Here is an 18,132-nt window from a genome sequence, read left to right on the forward strand (position 1 = left end):
GCCTTTTCGATGACATAAAGATAGGTTCTCAGGGGAGCGTAGCTGGATACATACATAATCAAACATGCAAGGTGAGGAGGAGGATGTAAGGACAGGAGTGTAGTTGTTGGTGAGAAGCGTGGCTGCTACGGCAGCTTGTTAAATCTCGGAGCCTCTTTCCAAACAGACGGGTGGAATCATCCCTCGATAAAAGCGACTGTGGAAACCCGAATTATTTGGGGGTTGTTTTCAGATGAGACGTGGGAAGTGGAAGGAAAAAGATTTCTTGGGAGTGTTTATTTTGTTAATCCAGGTAATGATTTTGATGAGAGACAGAACAAACTTAGGAGGCGTCCCCCAACTCCCACCTTTTAAAATATGAGACACGAATGTGGGGCTCAAGTTTGGAAAGCCTTCCCCCATAATTCTGGATACCTGGTGAGATCTGGCTGTGCTTAGTGGATAGAGCAGACAAAGGCACTCTGCATGTGCTCCAACACCCCCTCTCATTCATCATTAAAGAATATCCTAACATGCCCTAACTCAGCGTTAGGTCCTGGCTGGGGCAAAGCTTTGATGGCTCACATTCAGCGATGCTTTTCCTGAGGACTAGCTGCATACGGCTTGGAGAAGGAAGGGTTGTTCCCAATAAATGCGTGCGCAAGGAGACGTCCTCCCGCCAAAACCGCAAGAAGACAAAAGCCCCTTGGTCCGTACAATCTCTCCTCTTCTCTCTCTCCTACTGGCGCGGCTTCAGTGGCCCACCTCCCCCCCCCCATACAGCCGCCCACCCATGTAAACGTCAAACTCCGCCTCAGCTGGAGCGCTTCCAGCGCGACCGTAAATGCGTTTCCCTCAGAGTGGCGTGGGCAGACGGGCAGGCCGCCCCTCTTTGCGCCATGGGTTGGTGTGCGTTTTTTTGGGGGGGGTTTGTTGTTGTTGCTTAAAGGCGGAATCGCGATGCGGAGGGGCAGGCGGGCGTCCAGCCAGGCTCGCGGCGTCCAGCATCCTCCATCCATCCTGGCTGCCTGCTCCAGGGCGCGCTCTCCCACACACCGTTTCTTATTCTTAGTGAGCTCCTGAAGAAACAGCCCTGCGCCTGCCACCCATTGGCTCCTTCCAAGGCAACCCTCGCTTCCAATTATCTCCCCGGTTCTCTCTCTCTCTCTCAGACACGCACACGGTCAGCAGTTGTGCATGCGCGCGCGCGCAGTTAAATAAAGAGCCCCGGCCACTTTGTTTTGTCATAATCTTTCTGGTGATGGGTAAGAGCGTGTAACCGAGGATGGTGTGTGCAAGTGCGTGTGACAGAAAAAGGGAGGGAGAGCCTTGGTGAGGGAGGCATTGGGGTGCTTTCCGCCATGGACGACCGTCCCCGCGGGGGAGGGTAATGACAACTGAAGCATAAGAAGTCCCCCCCCCCCCGGCCCTCTTCTTTGAATTTGAGCCTGAACAGCAGCACGAGAAAAAAGAAGAGGCGGAGGATTTGGTGACAGTGGAAGCCCCGCCCGCTGCCTGGGAAAGGGGGGCCGTCCTGAGGCGCCCCCCCACACCTTAGAAGGAGCTGGACTAGCTTCTTTCTTTCTCTTTCTCTCCCCGCACCCACTCCCCTCTTTCTCCCGCACTCACTCGCCCTCTCTCTCTCTCTCTCTCTCGCTCTCTCTCTCTCTCACTCACACACACACACGCAAAGCAAGTCCCTCGCGCTCGCTCATGCAGACAGACAGGGAGACAGAAGATGGCTGACTCGCCAGGGCAACCCACAGTCCAGCCCGCCCGCATCCCCGACCCTCCCAGAGCCGCTTTCTCCTTTGACACTCGCTGACGCCTTCGCCCTGCGCTGAAAGCCGCCCCCCCCCCCGCATCCTCCCTCCCTTCCCACAACCGTCCCCCCTCAACCTTCCCCCAAATAATACCAGCAGCCATTTCATCTCCACCAAAGTAGATACATACACACAAAAAATGGCAGAAATGGAGAAAGAAGGGAGACCTCCAGAAAATAAAAGAAGCAGGAAGCCGGCTCACCCGGTGAAAAGGGAAATCAATGAAGAGATGAAGGTATGTGTGCGCTCCCCACTCTCTCTGTCTGAGGCGAAAAGGAAAAGGAGAGACGAGAGGAGGAGGAGGAGGGAGGCTCTTTGCAAACACCCCCGAGCACCTCACCCCCCCCCCCGTGCGTGGATCTGTACTAAAGAAAGGATCTCTTGTTTGGTTGGGGTTTGGGGGGGAACAAGTAGGGTGGACTAAATGTGCCTCAGCTTCCCCTCCTGAACTACAAACAGACCAGTTCACAAGCTATTGAGCCAAGTCATTGAGAAGCTTTCCTGTTGTTGGTGTTGTTGTTTCTCCGTAGGGATTTCACCGAGAACCCCCCATTTTCTATGAACAATCCTAGCAAATGAACCCAGAAGCTGTTAAAGTTAGAAAAGAAGGGAAGTCATTTAAGCACCATCTCCCTCTTCCCCTGCCCCCCTTTCCAGTAGCCAGCTGCAACTGTGTAATTAAATTGTCAAAGTGAAATGTTATGGTCTGAACTGCACATCATTCTTGTACTTAGACACAGGGTCTCTTGTCTTTTTCTTCTCTCTTTTACTACCTCCGTCTCTGTTTTCCATGCTTCACTTCTCAGTTAATCAAACCAGCAGTGTGTTGTGTTGAAAGAGAGCTGTCCTAGAAGTGTGTGTGTGTGTGTGTGTATCATATAATACAGATTTGTTTGGAGGGGTTAGGGCTGGAGAAGAGAAAGCCAATGTCCTGACAGGAAACGATGCCAGTCCAGCTGTGTTCCAGAGGTAGTGCTGTGGGCTGGCTCTCCAGATGTTAGCATAGCAGCGGTTGCACAAACACACATCTCAGGACCTTTTTTATCCTCATGTCCTAGGTTGAGCTGAAATGGTCCTCTGTTGCATATTTGTATTATTCAGCAGGCCCCTTGACTATATTTATTTTATGTGTCTCATCTGTCTTCTCCCTGTGGCTCACACGTGTTGCAGCGCTGAGGTGAACTTGCTTTGCTTAAAAATAATGAAAACAGTACTGTTTTGGATATGGGATGAAATGGCATTCAGTGAAATGAATAATTTACAATGGGTCTGATCATGGCTTACACTCTGAAATGTACCAATAATGAAGGGTAAAATATTTATGTTGACATGGAATGTGAATCTCTATGGAATCAAAGTCTATGTGCATAATGTATAGGGATAAACAGTATTATTTTATTTGTTGTTCTCACCAAATTAAATGGAAGGAGAATGTTCAGTTTCCCCTTTTGCTCTTAAACTCAACCCTAAAGGAAACTGTTTTCTGTTTGTTATATTTGTATTCCTTCTTTTTGTGCTTACTGAAGATTTGTCCAACAGTAGACAGATGGACATTTGAACAAAGGTGGTGGTATGTGTAAGAGCAAAGTGCCTTGCGTTATCAATAACATTTATTCAGTCTCTAGATCTTCTGCAAGCCACTTTCTTTCCTTGAGATATGTATGACACTTCCTGTCTTGGGATTAAGCTTTGTATACTATTCAACTTAATAGTAATTGCTCAGCCAAATCCTATTCCGATTTGATTTGGGGAGGGGAAGGGCGCAGAAGAAGGGGGACAGTTGGCATACAAATCTGCCCCACTGTGCATTGTCCCTTTAAGACACTGCTTCATGTGATCTATGTGGACTACAATTTTTAAGTTTCATAGGTTCTAGGATTACAAATTAGCTAATTTTAATCAAAACATGTGAAATGTTATCCTGGCTGGATATAAAGGCTGACTGTGCTGGATCCTCTGGGTTTGTTTTGTTTACTTTGGCTGCAGGCACACTTGGTGGTTTGGGAGATAGTTGTTCTTCTGCAGTATAACAGATGTTTGTCTGAAATGGTGAGGAAGAAACAAAAACAACACTGTGTGTGAAACGAGGAAAATTATGCTTTTTTTTTTTTTTTAAGGCCATGGTATTAAGCATTAGTGTTCTTAACCTTAATGCAGAAAAGTTTCTCCTCTCCTTAAATCTCTGCTAGTGCTTGTTGGGAACTGAGATAAATAAATATATCAGAATTTCAGCTATATGAGTGATTTAATACAAGGTTGTGGACCAATGTAATTTCGGAGATAGTTTTTATAGTTTGGGTGGTTAAAAGGAGAATAGCAGAAGCTTTCAGGTAGCCTAGACCACATACCAGAGCAAGTTATCTTATGAAGCTTGGAGAGCACATTTTTTTAAATAGGACTGGTGGGTTATTATAACTAAAGTTTTAAGCAGTTTTGTATCATTGTTTCATCTGATTGCATTGCAAATGTGGAAGAGTTGCTTGACCTTCTAAGAATAATTCTTCATTTACTGAAAATAAATATATACTGCAGATATTACCTTCTATTCACAGAGTCGAAGAGTACAGTAACTTAACAGATTACATTGTATAAAATGTATGCAACAAAATGTCATAGTGAACACAATGTGCCCTTGTGTAGGTAGCATATCTGTACTGTTCAGGCAGCTTGACTGCTTCCCTTCATCTGAACTGCTTTCATCTGGACCCGTGTAAAATAAGCTCTGGTAAGTAATCACGACAGAGCAGAAAGAAAGGAATGTATACAGCAATAGACAGCCTAAGCTGTAAAAACTGTAACATGAGTCCCAGCAGCAGATCAGATATCAAGGCTGCAAGGTAGGGGAAATGAAAGAGATGAAGGGGAGGGAAAGAGGAGAGAGAGGGTTGAGGAATGGAAAAGTCAGCTTGGAAAGTGAAGGGCTAGGAGGAGGGCCCCCTCTGGGAAATTTGGCTCAGGGATTAGGGAATTTTATCATGGTGTACAGTGACCTACTCAGGTTTCAGCCTATGTTGGATTGAATTGCTTCCATTTGCTAGGAGTAAGAAAAAGGGCTAGCATGTATGTGATTCCCTCTCCCCACCCTCTTTCCAGTAATAAAAAGCCACTGGGTACAAGTGTCTATTTTAAGTACAGCAAATACAAGGCACTATGAATGAGTAATAAAATTACCTCATCACACAGATTTTCTTGAAGATTTGCTGTTTGATAGAACCACATATTTGCTCAATAGTGATGGAGAGAAACTCAACCACTACTTTTTGCTGTGTCACCTCAGTAATATCAGTTGCCACTCAATTTTAATATGACTGGAAACTGATGTTGTTTGCTGTTTCATCATGGCAGATATTAGGTTACATTTTTGTTATCTCTAGCCTAATGTACATGACAGTTGTAACAAATCTGAACTTGATACAACATTGTGTCCAAAAAGTACATGACTGTATAGTTTGCCTGTAATGAATTTCAGTAAAATTCACTGAATTTTTCTAACATAAATGTTTTGTTTAACTGTGACCAATATATTTCCACTGTTTTTCTCTTTCTTTCTTGTTGAGGATAAAAAAGAGATGTTCTTATAACTGACTAATATTAGGTTGTAGTGAGATGAGTGTTATAGATCATTTAGCACATACCATATCAAGAATATCATACAATACTTATATTTGAGACTAAAATAATATTTACTAGCAGGATAAGCTAATACGTTTTTTTTTAATCCAGATATTATAGTTTAACCAGTACATTCAGCTAGACAACCTTGACATTTGTACATATATTTAATCTAATAATAGAAATTCTGAATTTCACATCCTATTTATTCCAAAGAAGTCATATTAATGTCACTAGGATTGTTTCATAATAAATGGATTATGGTCAAACACACGTTTAATGCCAAATAATGATACAACTGGCAAGAATGCAAGAAAAGTGCTTTGAACCATAAATAATTAAAGTACATTTTCATGACTTAATGTGATTGTATCTAGAAGATTGTACCAGAAATTTTCCTAAAAAAACTTGTCAGAATTCATTTACACTTTTACTGTCTTTGTCAATTTGAGCTAGTGATCGATCTGTTTTGTAATTTCACAGAGATGTCTCTATGTGCCTGTGGTGTTTATCTTCTAGATTCTCAATAAGTAATTTGTAACTAAAATGGGCTTCTGATGCCTCCATCTGTTATAATATATTGGTAAGCTCACTGAAGAGTCTTGCATTAAAAACAACAGCGTTGAGGTATTTAAAACATGAAACAACATGCAGATTAGAAACAATGGGTTGGATCCAGATTTAGTCAGCATCAACTAACTAAAACCAATTTCAATGAGTCTCCCCTAAGTATGACTACATCTGAATCCAACCTCGTGGCCCTGACTACACAAGAGAGCTGGACTTTTAAAATAGCAAAGAAACATGTGCATAGATAGTTTAAAGAAACCTCAGGCAAGATACTATGATACTATTTTGGAAATTTAATGAAAGAAAGGGACCAGTAAAATCCAGGGCTTTCTGGATGAGAAATACCTCCCCCTTCAGGATATACTTGGGGTACCTACCTAAGGTGAATAAGTATCTATCAGAAAATTAAAATAACTCTGGGAAAAAAGCCCTTTATTTGCCTGAGATAGATATGTATATTTGTGTTTGTGTACTTAAGGTCATTAATACAAGAATGTAAAAAATGATCTACTTCTTTCAAAATCTGAAATAAGCATTCAGAAAATGAGTCTGACAGATTTGTTCTCTTTTGTGTTTCCTGCCTGTATTTGCCAGGTCTCATGCCTTGTTTCCTAGGAGAGAAAAGGCTATATATAAAAATAAAGAGAAAACATATGGGTGATATTATATATGGGAAGAGTCTATTATGCAATAGCAAGCCCGATCTCTGCATGATAATGTTACAGTAAAACGTATTCCATACACAGGATATATGTAAATGAAAACAATTTCTGCTGCCTTTTTAAGCCTTTAGAGAAAAGAAAAATCAACAATAATATATCCACAAGTCTCCTTCCCTGGGCAATGAATGAGAAAAAAGTGCTTTGACATACAGAATAAGGCTATAATAGCCTTTCCACTAACCAGATAGGATGTATCTTTGTGCACTGCACAATCCAATAAAAGATACAATTAAGTCATGCATGTCAAAATTATTACAAAATGTCTGGGCTCTTTCAGGTGAAAATGAGCAAAGAACAAATTTATAGCAGTACACTATTACTTAGGAGCTGAATAGAAGGTTCTGTAGAAGCATTTTAAAGTCAGGGTTTTGTTGTTGTTTTTGTTGCAAAGATAACTAATTATGCAGCAATTGATAGCACAAGCAATCATCTGCTTTGTCAGTCCAGGTATTCCAAAGAACCTGGCTTTAATAATTTGTTGGTTTTAACTATCTGATATATTTGAGTCCTTGGAATCATAGTTCAGAAAGTTATCAGTGTGAAAACAGAAATAGCAGAAATGTAGTACTCTCTAGTTGTCACAACATTAAGAAATATAAAAGATAGAATACATTTTCTGTTCTCTTTATCGATGGCATCATTTAGTCTTTCCGCATCTTTGCTATCCCTCTGCAGTCTAGGCACAATAACTCTTGGCTGTCAACTCTTGACTGCATGGTGCTGTGAAATGCAGTCTTTATTGCCATCTCTCCTTCTTTAATTACTTGGCCCTCTACACTGTCCAGTGTCTCTTTTTGAATGCTCAAATCTGTCCTAACCTTAAAAATAAGTTTAACTTCCCTTGATATTGAAGCTTTATCTGTGTACCATCCTACCTTTCTCCTTCAGGTTTTTTTTTAGTGTGTGGTCTATTTCTGCATTCTTTGACACATTATTTTTAATATTATATTCTTGATATGCAGCCTGATCCTACTCATGTTACTCAAAACTAAGTGCCACTGAGCACTCCCAAGTAAGTGTGCCATATTATCACCTAATTCCATTTTGCTCTTCCATTGTGCTTAATAAGTTTATCTATTGTACTTTTGCCTTCTCCTCTTTCCATCAGCTTTCCTGTGCTCTGTCAAGTTATTTTTCAGCTGCTACCTGACTATTTCCTACACCCATAATTTGGCAATCCTATTCTCTTCTTCCATCTGTCTTGTCCATCTAATGCTCATTTAAAATTCTCTGCAGGAGGAACTTAATCACTTCTATGTTCTGAAAAGTATTAGTATGCAGCTAGTGTAAAATAAATGCTAAACACTAGTTGTAGTAGTGTGTTCATGTTCCGTCCTTAAAATTAAAACTGCTAGCTTGATATCTCTAAGGCTGCAGTACATGTTCACAAGAGGTCAGAAAGCTATTTAATGGGCAATATTCACATAGTGTTGTTGGAATGACTTTTAATATACTCTAAGATCACCAAAGCACAAACAGAACTGTGAAACTCTACTGGTATGCTTACTACAAAATAATTGCACAGTGATTCCTCAGGGTCTAAGTGGTCCTCATTCAATGCCTGTCATACATCACTATGGAAGATAGCAACGGAAAGAGATGGAAAGAATGACTGAATTGAATATGTGGATTATTAAATCTATTTCTAGACAAAACCCAACCAATTCTGTTTGGGCCCGTTGACAATGAAAGTGATGGATCTACTGTGGAAGATCACCCTTTGCTGGGACATTCCACAGGTACTAACCCCAAAATGTGGAAGACAGCCCATGTAGGATTTCCCACCAATCACACTTTTCCAGATTTTCTCTGTACTTAAACTTCTTTCCTCCAAGGGAAAGATTCAGAGCAGTTGTGTGCGCCAGATTTTCCCCTTTGGACAGCTTCTTGATAAGAGGTACCCGGACTGATACAATTGCCACCCCGTCCAGCTAGAGATTTAGACAGAATTCCTGCATCACTTTCTCCAGCTGCATCTCCTTGATACCTTTGTCCTATTGTTAGATAAGTAGCTGGAGTTCCTTGTCTGCTACACAGAGATGCTGACCTGCTGCTGGAATTCACAGTAGACACTGGACTTGGAATGCAAGATGGGGTCATCTGCCTCATTCTAGGTGGTGCTCTTTTTTGGCTGGCCTGTCCTCATTGCACTGAATGCTGCATATTATTAGGTGAAAAGCTGGACTACTGGCTGCTTGTTGCCATTACCTCAGGGTTGCACTTTGATTACTCCCATTGTCATGGCAACCCCTTCATCTGGTTTTACACAGAGTACGTATAAACACACTAAACTTATCCCTCACTAAAATCAGTTCCTTCACGCTCATATATAGCATTTCTTAAGTGTCCCTTTTTTTTTCATTGTTCAGTAGTCCCAGACTTGACCTTGGCAGGTGAAGCTGAACAGGTCTGAATCTAGTCAGTGTGTGTCTGGGAACCTTACACATGCTGCCTAAATAAATATAATGAATGAATCCATCCCTCCATACATAAAATGCTAATCCGTACAATCACTTCGTAAGGTAGATTGGTATTATGATTCCCATATAGCAGAGACAGGTAAGGCAGATAAAATAGTGGGTTGCTGAAGCCCACCTAGTAAGTTCATGCTAATGTGAGATTTGAACTACTGACTTCCTAGTGCATACTCTTGAGCCACTATGGTTCAACAAGTATATTTGTTTTGTTAGCACAACTGGATTATTACTTAATAGTCATTTCAGCTATAGTTTGCAAGTGATACAGTGAGTCCTATAGACGCTGATGTGATTCACACAACATGACAGCCCACCATGGCTTAATTTACCCATGGAGGTGGTCGCATCATGCCAGGTGGCTGTGGGCACTATTTTTGCATGGTGCTCATGAGTGCCTGGCAACTCAGGTGGTAAGAGGCTGTTTGAGGCTTCAGCAAATAACCCTAAAACAAGCCATAAGTTATTTGAGGCTTGTCTAACCCCCAAACAATCTTTCTCCCTAGGTTTGCACAACATGACAAGCTATGGCAAGCTGGGCACCAACAGGTGCCATGCAAAAACAAATAAATAATAGCACCCACCAGCAGCTGGCACAACATTAAAGCTCCCATGGGTAAATCAAACTATGGTGGGCTGTCATGTCGTATGAACAGCTTCTCTGTTTGTGACTGATTAGTAGCATGGAATTCTGTTATTAATGATGGCTATCTAAACAGATGATTAAATATAGCTTAACTGTTCTCTGAGCACATGAGATCCAATGGATCATTGTTTTCCTTTTTGATATGTCACCCTTCTACCCAGACAAAACCCAGGATTACATTTTGGTTCCTGAGGCAAAAAATAGCAGGTGCATCCCACTCATAATGGCAGAAATAATACCAAAAAAACAAAATAATTGACAATTTAATGGTACCCCAAAACATGCCGCTTGAGGTGAGCCATCTCATCCTGCCTAATTGTAGATCCAACCCTGCTTCTGCCCTTGTCTCACATTAGCATCTTGCCAGTGAATCCACAAGCACTTTACATGAACTCTCAACATATTTGATATTTTGCACTATGGCTTTTGTGATTCAACTAGCCCTTTACCCATCATCTTTTATTTCTTTTTTTCAAAGAAAGTTGGATTTGTCCAGATTCCAGCATTCAGTTGCCTTACGCATGCTTCATGTTAGGGGATTTCTTTTTACTCTTTTTCTTTCCTTTTCCCTAGAGATCCAATTCATAAAGTTGATTGATGATGCAAAAAATCTTTACTTTTGTGAAAATCAAACATGGCTTATGTGTATATGTGTGTGTATGTTTTGGTGATGGTGGGACACCTCCATATAGCTTTTCCTTTTTTTTTTTTTTTAGCTCTAATATTACATGATGTACAGTGCAATCCTATGCATGTCTACTCATAAGTGCCACTGATATCAATGGGGCTTATTCCAAGGAAGTGTGCATAGGATCGCAGCCTAAGGTTCCAGTCCTATACACAATCCGGTTTCTTAGTAAGCATGGATAGGATTGCACTGTAACCGTGAAAAAGCAATGTGCAATAAATTATATTTCATGGTGCCAGGACCATAATGTGGAAAGAAATAGAATTTAGATAAATGTAGATAAAACTTGGATTTGTGGATATATAGAAAATCCACTGAGAACAACACTGGAGGGAGCAATCCTATCAAGACTGATGCTCACCTGTTTCAGGGTTGGATCGGAGCCCAGAGAGCCCCAAAGCAGTTCTGATTCTGAGGAAGAGTTAGAAACCGTGGGAGAGGAACCTGCGCGCGTTTCAGAGGAGCAGCCGGGGGAGAGCTCCTCCTGGTACACATTCCTGAGAGTGATAGTGACCCTGGCAGGGAGAGGGCAGAGCAACAGCAGTTTCTCGATGCTAGGTGCCAGCGCACCCTCAAGCGCAAGATGGCGGGCGCTGAGAGGCAGCACTCAGCCTGCCTGGCGCGTCAGCAACAGCGGCACCCCGATGCCCCATGGGAAGGGGGTGGACTCTCTCCTCCTGGCTCATAAGTACAGCGGTTTCCTGCTTTCCCCTTCAAATGGAGATCAACTGATTCCTAAGGTTAGAACCCCGGAGTACGCAGCCCTCTGAAGTCTTACTCGTAGGATCAAGCAATTAGCATCTGTAAGTATCATTAGGTTGAATGGGAATAAAGCCTTGGAAAAGAGCCCTATTGTCTGCATGTTGATTCTGGCTACCTGAGGATTTCAGAAGGCAACAGGGAGCAACCTCCTGACAGCCTGTGACTCCAGGGGCGACTGCCTATCCAGTGCAGGGCGGAAGGAGTGGTGAGGAGTGTATCTCCTCCTCACTCCCCTCGCCTTGCTTTCATGACTAGACAGCCAATTTTGGCTGTCTAGCCGTGGGACCTTGGAATGCAGGAACCGGCAGCTGGACAACACATAGGATGTGTCATACCAGCATTTCTGACTTCCCCACCCTGGTCTGCCCCCGGGAACGGCCCACCCCAGGAATGCCCCATTTTTGGCACCCCATGCTGCTCTTATGAGTGCGGAGTGGGGGGCTGATCCACTCTGCCTACAAGGTGGCACAGAAGGGGGTGGGGGTTGGTTCTCTGGGAACCAACCTATCCTATGGCCATCTAGCCACTGACTAGCAGCCATAGGATTGCACCCTTAATGTAATAAAGCTAATTGGGATGGTGCTGATGCTGTCAATGGTGGCTGAGAAATGAGTGAGTGGAATGGTGTAGAGTAGCATGTCAAATATTGCCTCTTTTAGGTTTACATGATATTGTATTTGTGTATATTGCTCACACTACAGACAACAAACCCTGCATGCCCAGTGTTGTTGTGTGGGGGTAACAGTCAACCTCCTCTTATACCTAATATCAGTATTGATCTCTGTAAATAAAAGCTTAGCCATAAGTAATGACCATGTAGATTTGCTGTTTGTACAAACGATATTAATGGCAGTTCAAAAGGTTTCGTTGGGTGAAGAGAAACAACCGGTTTACCACATGGTAAATGTAAGGAAGTTTGCCCACCTTTTAAATATGTGATAAAGTAAAGAAATACAGATGATCCCAGGTGGTTTTGAACTATTCTGTGGTTTCTGCTGCTCACTCCTGGCTAATGACTAGTTCTGTTGCTATGGAATAAAGGTGCTGGCTCTACTTATCCCTCTGTGCTTTGCTGCAGTTATCATCATTTCTAGTTCTTTGTTTGGGGAAGTAGATGGTCAATTTTTTATAATTTTTGGCTTTTAAAAATAAGATTGTCTTGCTTTTAAGCCTGCAAAGTCTTCTATTGAGTGAAAGGTGTAAAATAAACATTAGTTTTTTTCACTTAGATTTTTTAAAATTGGAATTGCAATATGTCCATTGCAACAAAAAGATCTAAGGCAGAAACAACAACCCTAAAATAATGTCCACTGTACTTTTTAAAATCAAGATGATATATATTCCCACTCCACCAAGTCCCCTCCCCTCATCACACCTAGAGAGAAGAGTAGCATTAGAGATATGACTAAACTTCCTTGCTAAAAAAATCTCCCCCTTTCCGAACCAGGAGACATAACTGCAAAAAAAAAAAAAAAAAAAAACAACTTTTAGAATACATAGCTACACTTAGAAAATAAATTTGAACTTTACATCAGAAAACAATTAAGATAAAGTAGGGGGAAAATGCTGTTTTAAATAGGGCTATGCACTGCATCAGTCTGAAGCCCGAATAACTAGTCGAAGCGGGCTGTTTCAGAGTGCCTCTGCGTGATACGAGGTGAAGCAGAACAGCAACGAGGCACCCCAAAGCAAAGCAGCTTGTATACGAAGTGCCTTGTCTGACTCAGTGATTTGTTCTGAGCAACCCAGACAGCCTGGCACCAAAAGTCTTGACTTGAGAAAGTTCAGCGAGGGATTGAGGAGGAGGAAGGAGGGAAGGGAAGGGAGGAGGAGGAGGAGGGAGGGAGGGAGCATTGGCGAATGGAAACTCTAGTTGTCAAATCAGGGCTGAACATAACTCAGCAATCTCCAATCAGTGACAGGGGTGGAGGAGGGGGGAAGACTGAATAACTGGAGAAAAATGGCTGTGTTTCAGATACAGAGATAATTCTGCTGGTGTCACTTAGGGATGTGAGAACCCACTCCCGTCTGGGTTCTCCGGATGCTCCCCCTCAGCCCCTGCTCTGCTCGCCTTTCCCTCTGCCTCCACCAGGATTGCCATGTTTTTAAAAAAACATGGCGATTGGAAGTCTGTGTGCACATAGATTTATACGCAAAAAGCGCTGTGAATCCCCCAGGCAGCAGGAGGAGGAGAAGTGGTGCACATCCCCACTGCTCATGGTCTCCTCCTCACAACCAGGAGACAGCTAGCGGTGGGGGACATGTTACCCTCCTTCTCCTACCTGGTTGGCTGTTAAGGACAGCCAACAAGCAGTGCGGCACCCTCTCCTGCTTGCTAGCTGTCTCCTCCTCATGAGCTAATATGAGGAGTTAGCCTCATATTAATAGTCCTTGGGGGTGTTTCCCCCAGCGATTTACCCCCTCAATTGACAAGGAACAGTGTTCTTTGTGTTTACTGCTCTCTTTCCCACAACAAACCCATTAGTGTCTCCTCAGAAGTAACTTCCCTTGTGGTCAATGAGGTTTGCCCTCTTAATGCCTACAGAACGTACAGAGAACCCCCTCAGTTGACAAGGCACAGTGCGATCTCGAGGCTCCGATCCTCCTTTATTTGGTTTATTGCCTTAGGAAGAAACTTCGACCCTTTGTTATAGGGATCCTGCAGGTTAAAATGGGGGCTAGTTTCCATCTTTGTATTTACTGGTCTCTTTCCCAGCACAAGTGTATGTGTGTCTACTCAGAAGTAACTCCCATTGTGGGCAATGAGGCTTGCTCCAAAAATGCCGGTACATCAGGACTTTCAGAGGAAAGGGTGGGGGAAGCCTCTCTTACTGGTTGAGCAGCCCCTGCCAGTCAGATAACGTTCACTCCACCCCACCACCCCCTGGAAGTATGTTCTGTGAAGCTATTTTTACTGCTCATGGAGCCCTCTATAAACCACACTTCCTTTTGAAAAATCCAGTTCTCCTCCATTAACTTCTCCATCTGTTGTCATGGAAACATGGCCATAGACAGGGAAGCAGGCAGGAGGCAGTGGTGGTGTGGGACTGAGAGGTATAGCTCTTAGGGGTGGACGAAAGTCCCTTACCTGTCGTCGAAGGACGTTTGCGGTGGGGGGGAGGCGCTTCGCTGGTCCCCCCGCGAAGTTCAGGCCGGGGGGGAGGCTTCCCGCCTCGCCCCGGCCGAAATTCAGGCCGGGGAGGAGGCTTCCCGCCTCGCCCGGCCGCGAACGCGAAAGTTTAAAAAAAAAACAAAACGCCCCCTGATAGGCTACGTGACGATTCACGTAGCCTATCACGGCTAGATCTGCAAAGTCAGCCGTGATAGGCTACGTCAATCGTCACGTAGCCTATCACGGGTGACTTAAAAAAAAAAAAAAGCGCGTACGCTAATGGCAGCCCCCATAGGGAGCCGCCATTCGCGTTCCTTATTTAGTCGCTGTAGTCTACGTAAATGTTTACGTAGACTACGGTGAAAATAAGGGCAACGCAAATAGCGTTTTTTTTTTTTTTTAAAGTCACCCATGATAGGCTACGTGACGATTGACGTAGCCTATCACGGCTGACTTTGCAAATCTAGCCGTGATAGGCTACGTGAATCGTCACGTAGCCTATCAGCGGGCGTTTTTTTTTCTTTGATTGCAATGGCGGCGGCAGCAGCCGGTCGAAAGACTGGCTGCCGCTCCCGCCCCGCTCGAACACCCGCCGAACCGCCGGCCGGACCCGCCACTGGGAGGGACATTCGGTGAAGGTAAGTCCCGTCCCGGGGGTGTGTGTGGAGGGTTTCTCCCCGAAACTTGTTCGGGGGGCCGAACACGTTGGCGCTCGGCGCCCCGAGGTTTTGGGGAGAAATTCTCCGCCATCCCTAATAGCTCTTTGCTTTGAGAATTTTTGTGGAAAAAATCACATTTCAGCTGCATCTAGCACAAAAAGTACTGGGTCAAACTGCCTGAAATGTGGCAGATGGGACCCCTTTCAGGTCAACAGAGAGGCCTCCAAGTTTCGTGTATTTATCATGAAAATTGAAAAAGTTATGGCCATTTGTGTTTTCCCATGCAAGTCAATGGGAAAATGCCCAAACCGAGTGATCCGGATATCCAAATCTCACTTCGGATCCGAAACCAAGTCAAAGCGGAGGGGGGCTGAATTGGTCCGAGTCAAAGCAGGGCTGATTTGGAGAGTCTGAAGCAGTATCTACAGTGAAGCAGGGGTCCGTGCAGAGCCCTAGTTTTAAATACTGTTCCTTAAAATGCTACTCTAGCCTTGAAACTCCATGGCTTGGGCAAATACCTTCCCCACTCAATAGTACCTGCAATAGATTACTAATACAGATGACCAATTTACCAAGTGTAAATGTGAGAGAGCCTCACCCCCTTGATAAGGCCTCCAAACCTTTCCATTCATTAGAATGTCTGGCAGAAAAAAATCACGTTACTTTGCATAAACACAGACAATCACACAACCATATGGTGAGAAGGCTTACCGTGTAGTAAACTGGTTATCAGTATTCCTTAACAACTTAAAATGTTCAAGTCTGGCAAGAATGTTGGGCAAAACACTCTAGTGGAAGTTCACACACCACACAATAATGATACATCCAGTCTGTCTAGAAACTAATGTTGTATCAGAGTGGCTGTTAATTGTTTCAGCAAAAGGTATATTTAGCATACTGCTAAAGGTGATGCTGATGGGAGATTACAAATAACTTGTATTTATTTTACACATCTGCTTTATGTAGCTTTGCATAAACTTAATCCTTCAACAACTATAACCTTACTCATGCAACATTCCTAAACATATGTTTGGCATTAAGAATTTGAATACTGCCAGTAAACTCAATGAGGCTACTCATGAGCTAAGGTTTGGCATTCACTTAAGAGCTTTATGGCACCAAACCTGAAGTGTGTAGCAGGACAGTGTCCTCAGTACAGTGTAAGTTTGTAGTAGCCTAAATTATAGAGTTCAATATTCATTTTTAAGACCAACTCTGTTTAGTGTGATCCACCCTATCTTGAGGGCTTGGAGTATATTATAGGGTTTTGGTTTTTTAAGTTAAGATTGACAGTATCCCAAGGGTGTAGGCTGGGTCATAAATTGTAATTTACAGTGTATCCTTATATCATTTTATAATCACAGAAATCCTGGGAAGGTATACCTATTGTCTTTTTAAAGAAGGAGGCCGATTCTAAACTTTATTAACTTTAGATCATCTGAAGAAAACATAAATGCTCATAGTCCTTGGACATGGATGGGCCTTCCCTTGAGCCAATTCCAGTCAAATGTCTGCCTTTTTGCCAGGTCAGGCCAGATTGGCTTCAAAAAACATCTATAGGAAGCTGATTACTCTAACCAAATATGGGGGCTTAACTCGATGGCGAGCCGTGGTGGCTTAGTGGGTAAGACGCTGCAGGCCGGAAGGTCGGCAGGTCAGCAGTTCGAGACCCGAGTGCCGCGTGACGGAGTGAGCTCCCGTCTTCAGTCCCAGCTCCTGCCAACCTAGCAGTTCGAAAGCAAGAAATTGCAAGTAGATAAATAGGTACCGCTTCGGCGGGAAAGGTAACAGCGTTCCGTGCACCTCAGTGTTCAGTCATGCCGGCCACATGACCACGGAAGCGTCTTCGGACAGCGCTGGCACTTCGGCTTAGAAACGGGGATGAGCACTGCACCCTAGAGTCGGACACGACTGGTTGGGGACACCTTCAACTCGATGGCACAACTAACTCTATAGTACAACTTATATTTGTTTCAGTAAAACAATAAACAACAATTATATTGAAGCACGGGCCAAACTATTGGGTTATGCCAAACGTTATCACATCTCTGTTAACTTTCTGAACTGCCTCAGTACTCTTCTATCACTCCTTCTAATGTAAACTCAGCTGCCAACATTATTGTAGCCAGAATTTCACAGCTTCCATTGGAGCCTTGAGTAGCCACCCAGCAGAGCTCTTTAGCAGTTTTTTCCCCTAGAGGGAGCTCCTTTAGAGCCCTCAGAGGCCCACTGTGATGCTTTTTCATTACACATTGCGGATAAAATCATCTGACTCTGAAGCAATCTAGATGCCACTGTTATGGCAGATTCAAATGAGGTGTCCAGTGCCCCAACTAGCCACTTTTTGTGGAGTCAATTTCAGTTAATCCAGCCCAATGACGTCAACAAGGTGCTTGCAGTTATGTAACCAACCATGTGCTCTCTCAATCCCTGTCCTTCATGGCTAAGAAAAACTAGCTGGCATGGCATGGTTGGCTGGTTCCAGTGTGTGAGTAATGCCTCATTATGTGCCTGATGCTTTGAAAGAGGCAGTAGTGCAACCTTCCCTGAAGATGCCCACCCTGGATCCAAGGATCTGTGACAACTATCGCCCAGTTGTGAACACACCATTTTTAGGAAAGATGTTTGAAAGGGTTTTGGCAGGGCAACTGCAGGCATTCTTAGATGAAGCTGATTATCTAGATCCATTCCAGTCTGGGTTCAGGCCTGGTTTTGGGACCTAACTGGCTTTGATCACCCTGCTGGATTTCCTTTATCAAGAGTGGGATAGAGGGAGTGGAACCTTGCTCCTTTTACTCTATCTTTCTGTGTCTTCTCATATAATTGACGATGGTATCCTCTTAGATTGGCTTTGTGGGATGGATATTGGCGTTACTGTACTTCAATGGTTCCATTCCTTCCTACAGGGTTGGTCTTAGAGTGTGGTGTTGGGGGAGTTCACCTTGGCCCCCTGGCACTTGTGCTATGGGGTGCTAATGGGCACTATTTTATCCCCAATGCTATTCAACATCTATATGAAGCCATTGGGAACAGTCATCTGGGGATTTGGAGTGAGGTGTCATCAGTATGCAGATGAAAGCCAGCT

General features: G+C 43.6%; 1 protein-coding gene across 3 annotated transcripts in view; it reads left to right on the top strand.

Annotated features, from left to right (window-relative positions):
* The first annotated feature begins 1,696 nt into the window (after nucleotides 1-1,696).
* Nucleotides 1,697-18,132, top strand: part of SOBP (sine oculis binding protein homolog) — a 226,740-nt gene continuing 210,304 nt past the window's right edge. For 2 of the 3 annotated variants that reach the window (XM_084831334.1, XM_084831342.1), the window contains exon 1: nucleotides 1,697-2,037. In XM_084831334.1, coding sequence (XP_084687460.1) covers nucleotides 1,942-2,037 — 96 coding nt within the window. In that variant the 5' untranslated portion in view covers nucleotides 1,697-1,941. The remainder of the gene's footprint in view (nucleotides 2,038-18,132) is intronic. The other variant, XM_084831325.1, reaches the window with a different exon arrangement.

The sequence above is a fragment of the Heloderma suspectum genome, chromosome 1 (genome assembly GCF_057233095.1).
Source record: "Heloderma suspectum isolate Gila_16-S chromosome 1, 16-S_ref, whole genome shotgun sequence".
In the NCBI taxonomy this organism is placed as follows: domain Eukaryota; kingdom Metazoa; phylum Chordata; class Lepidosauria; order Squamata; family Helodermatidae; genus Heloderma; species Heloderma suspectum.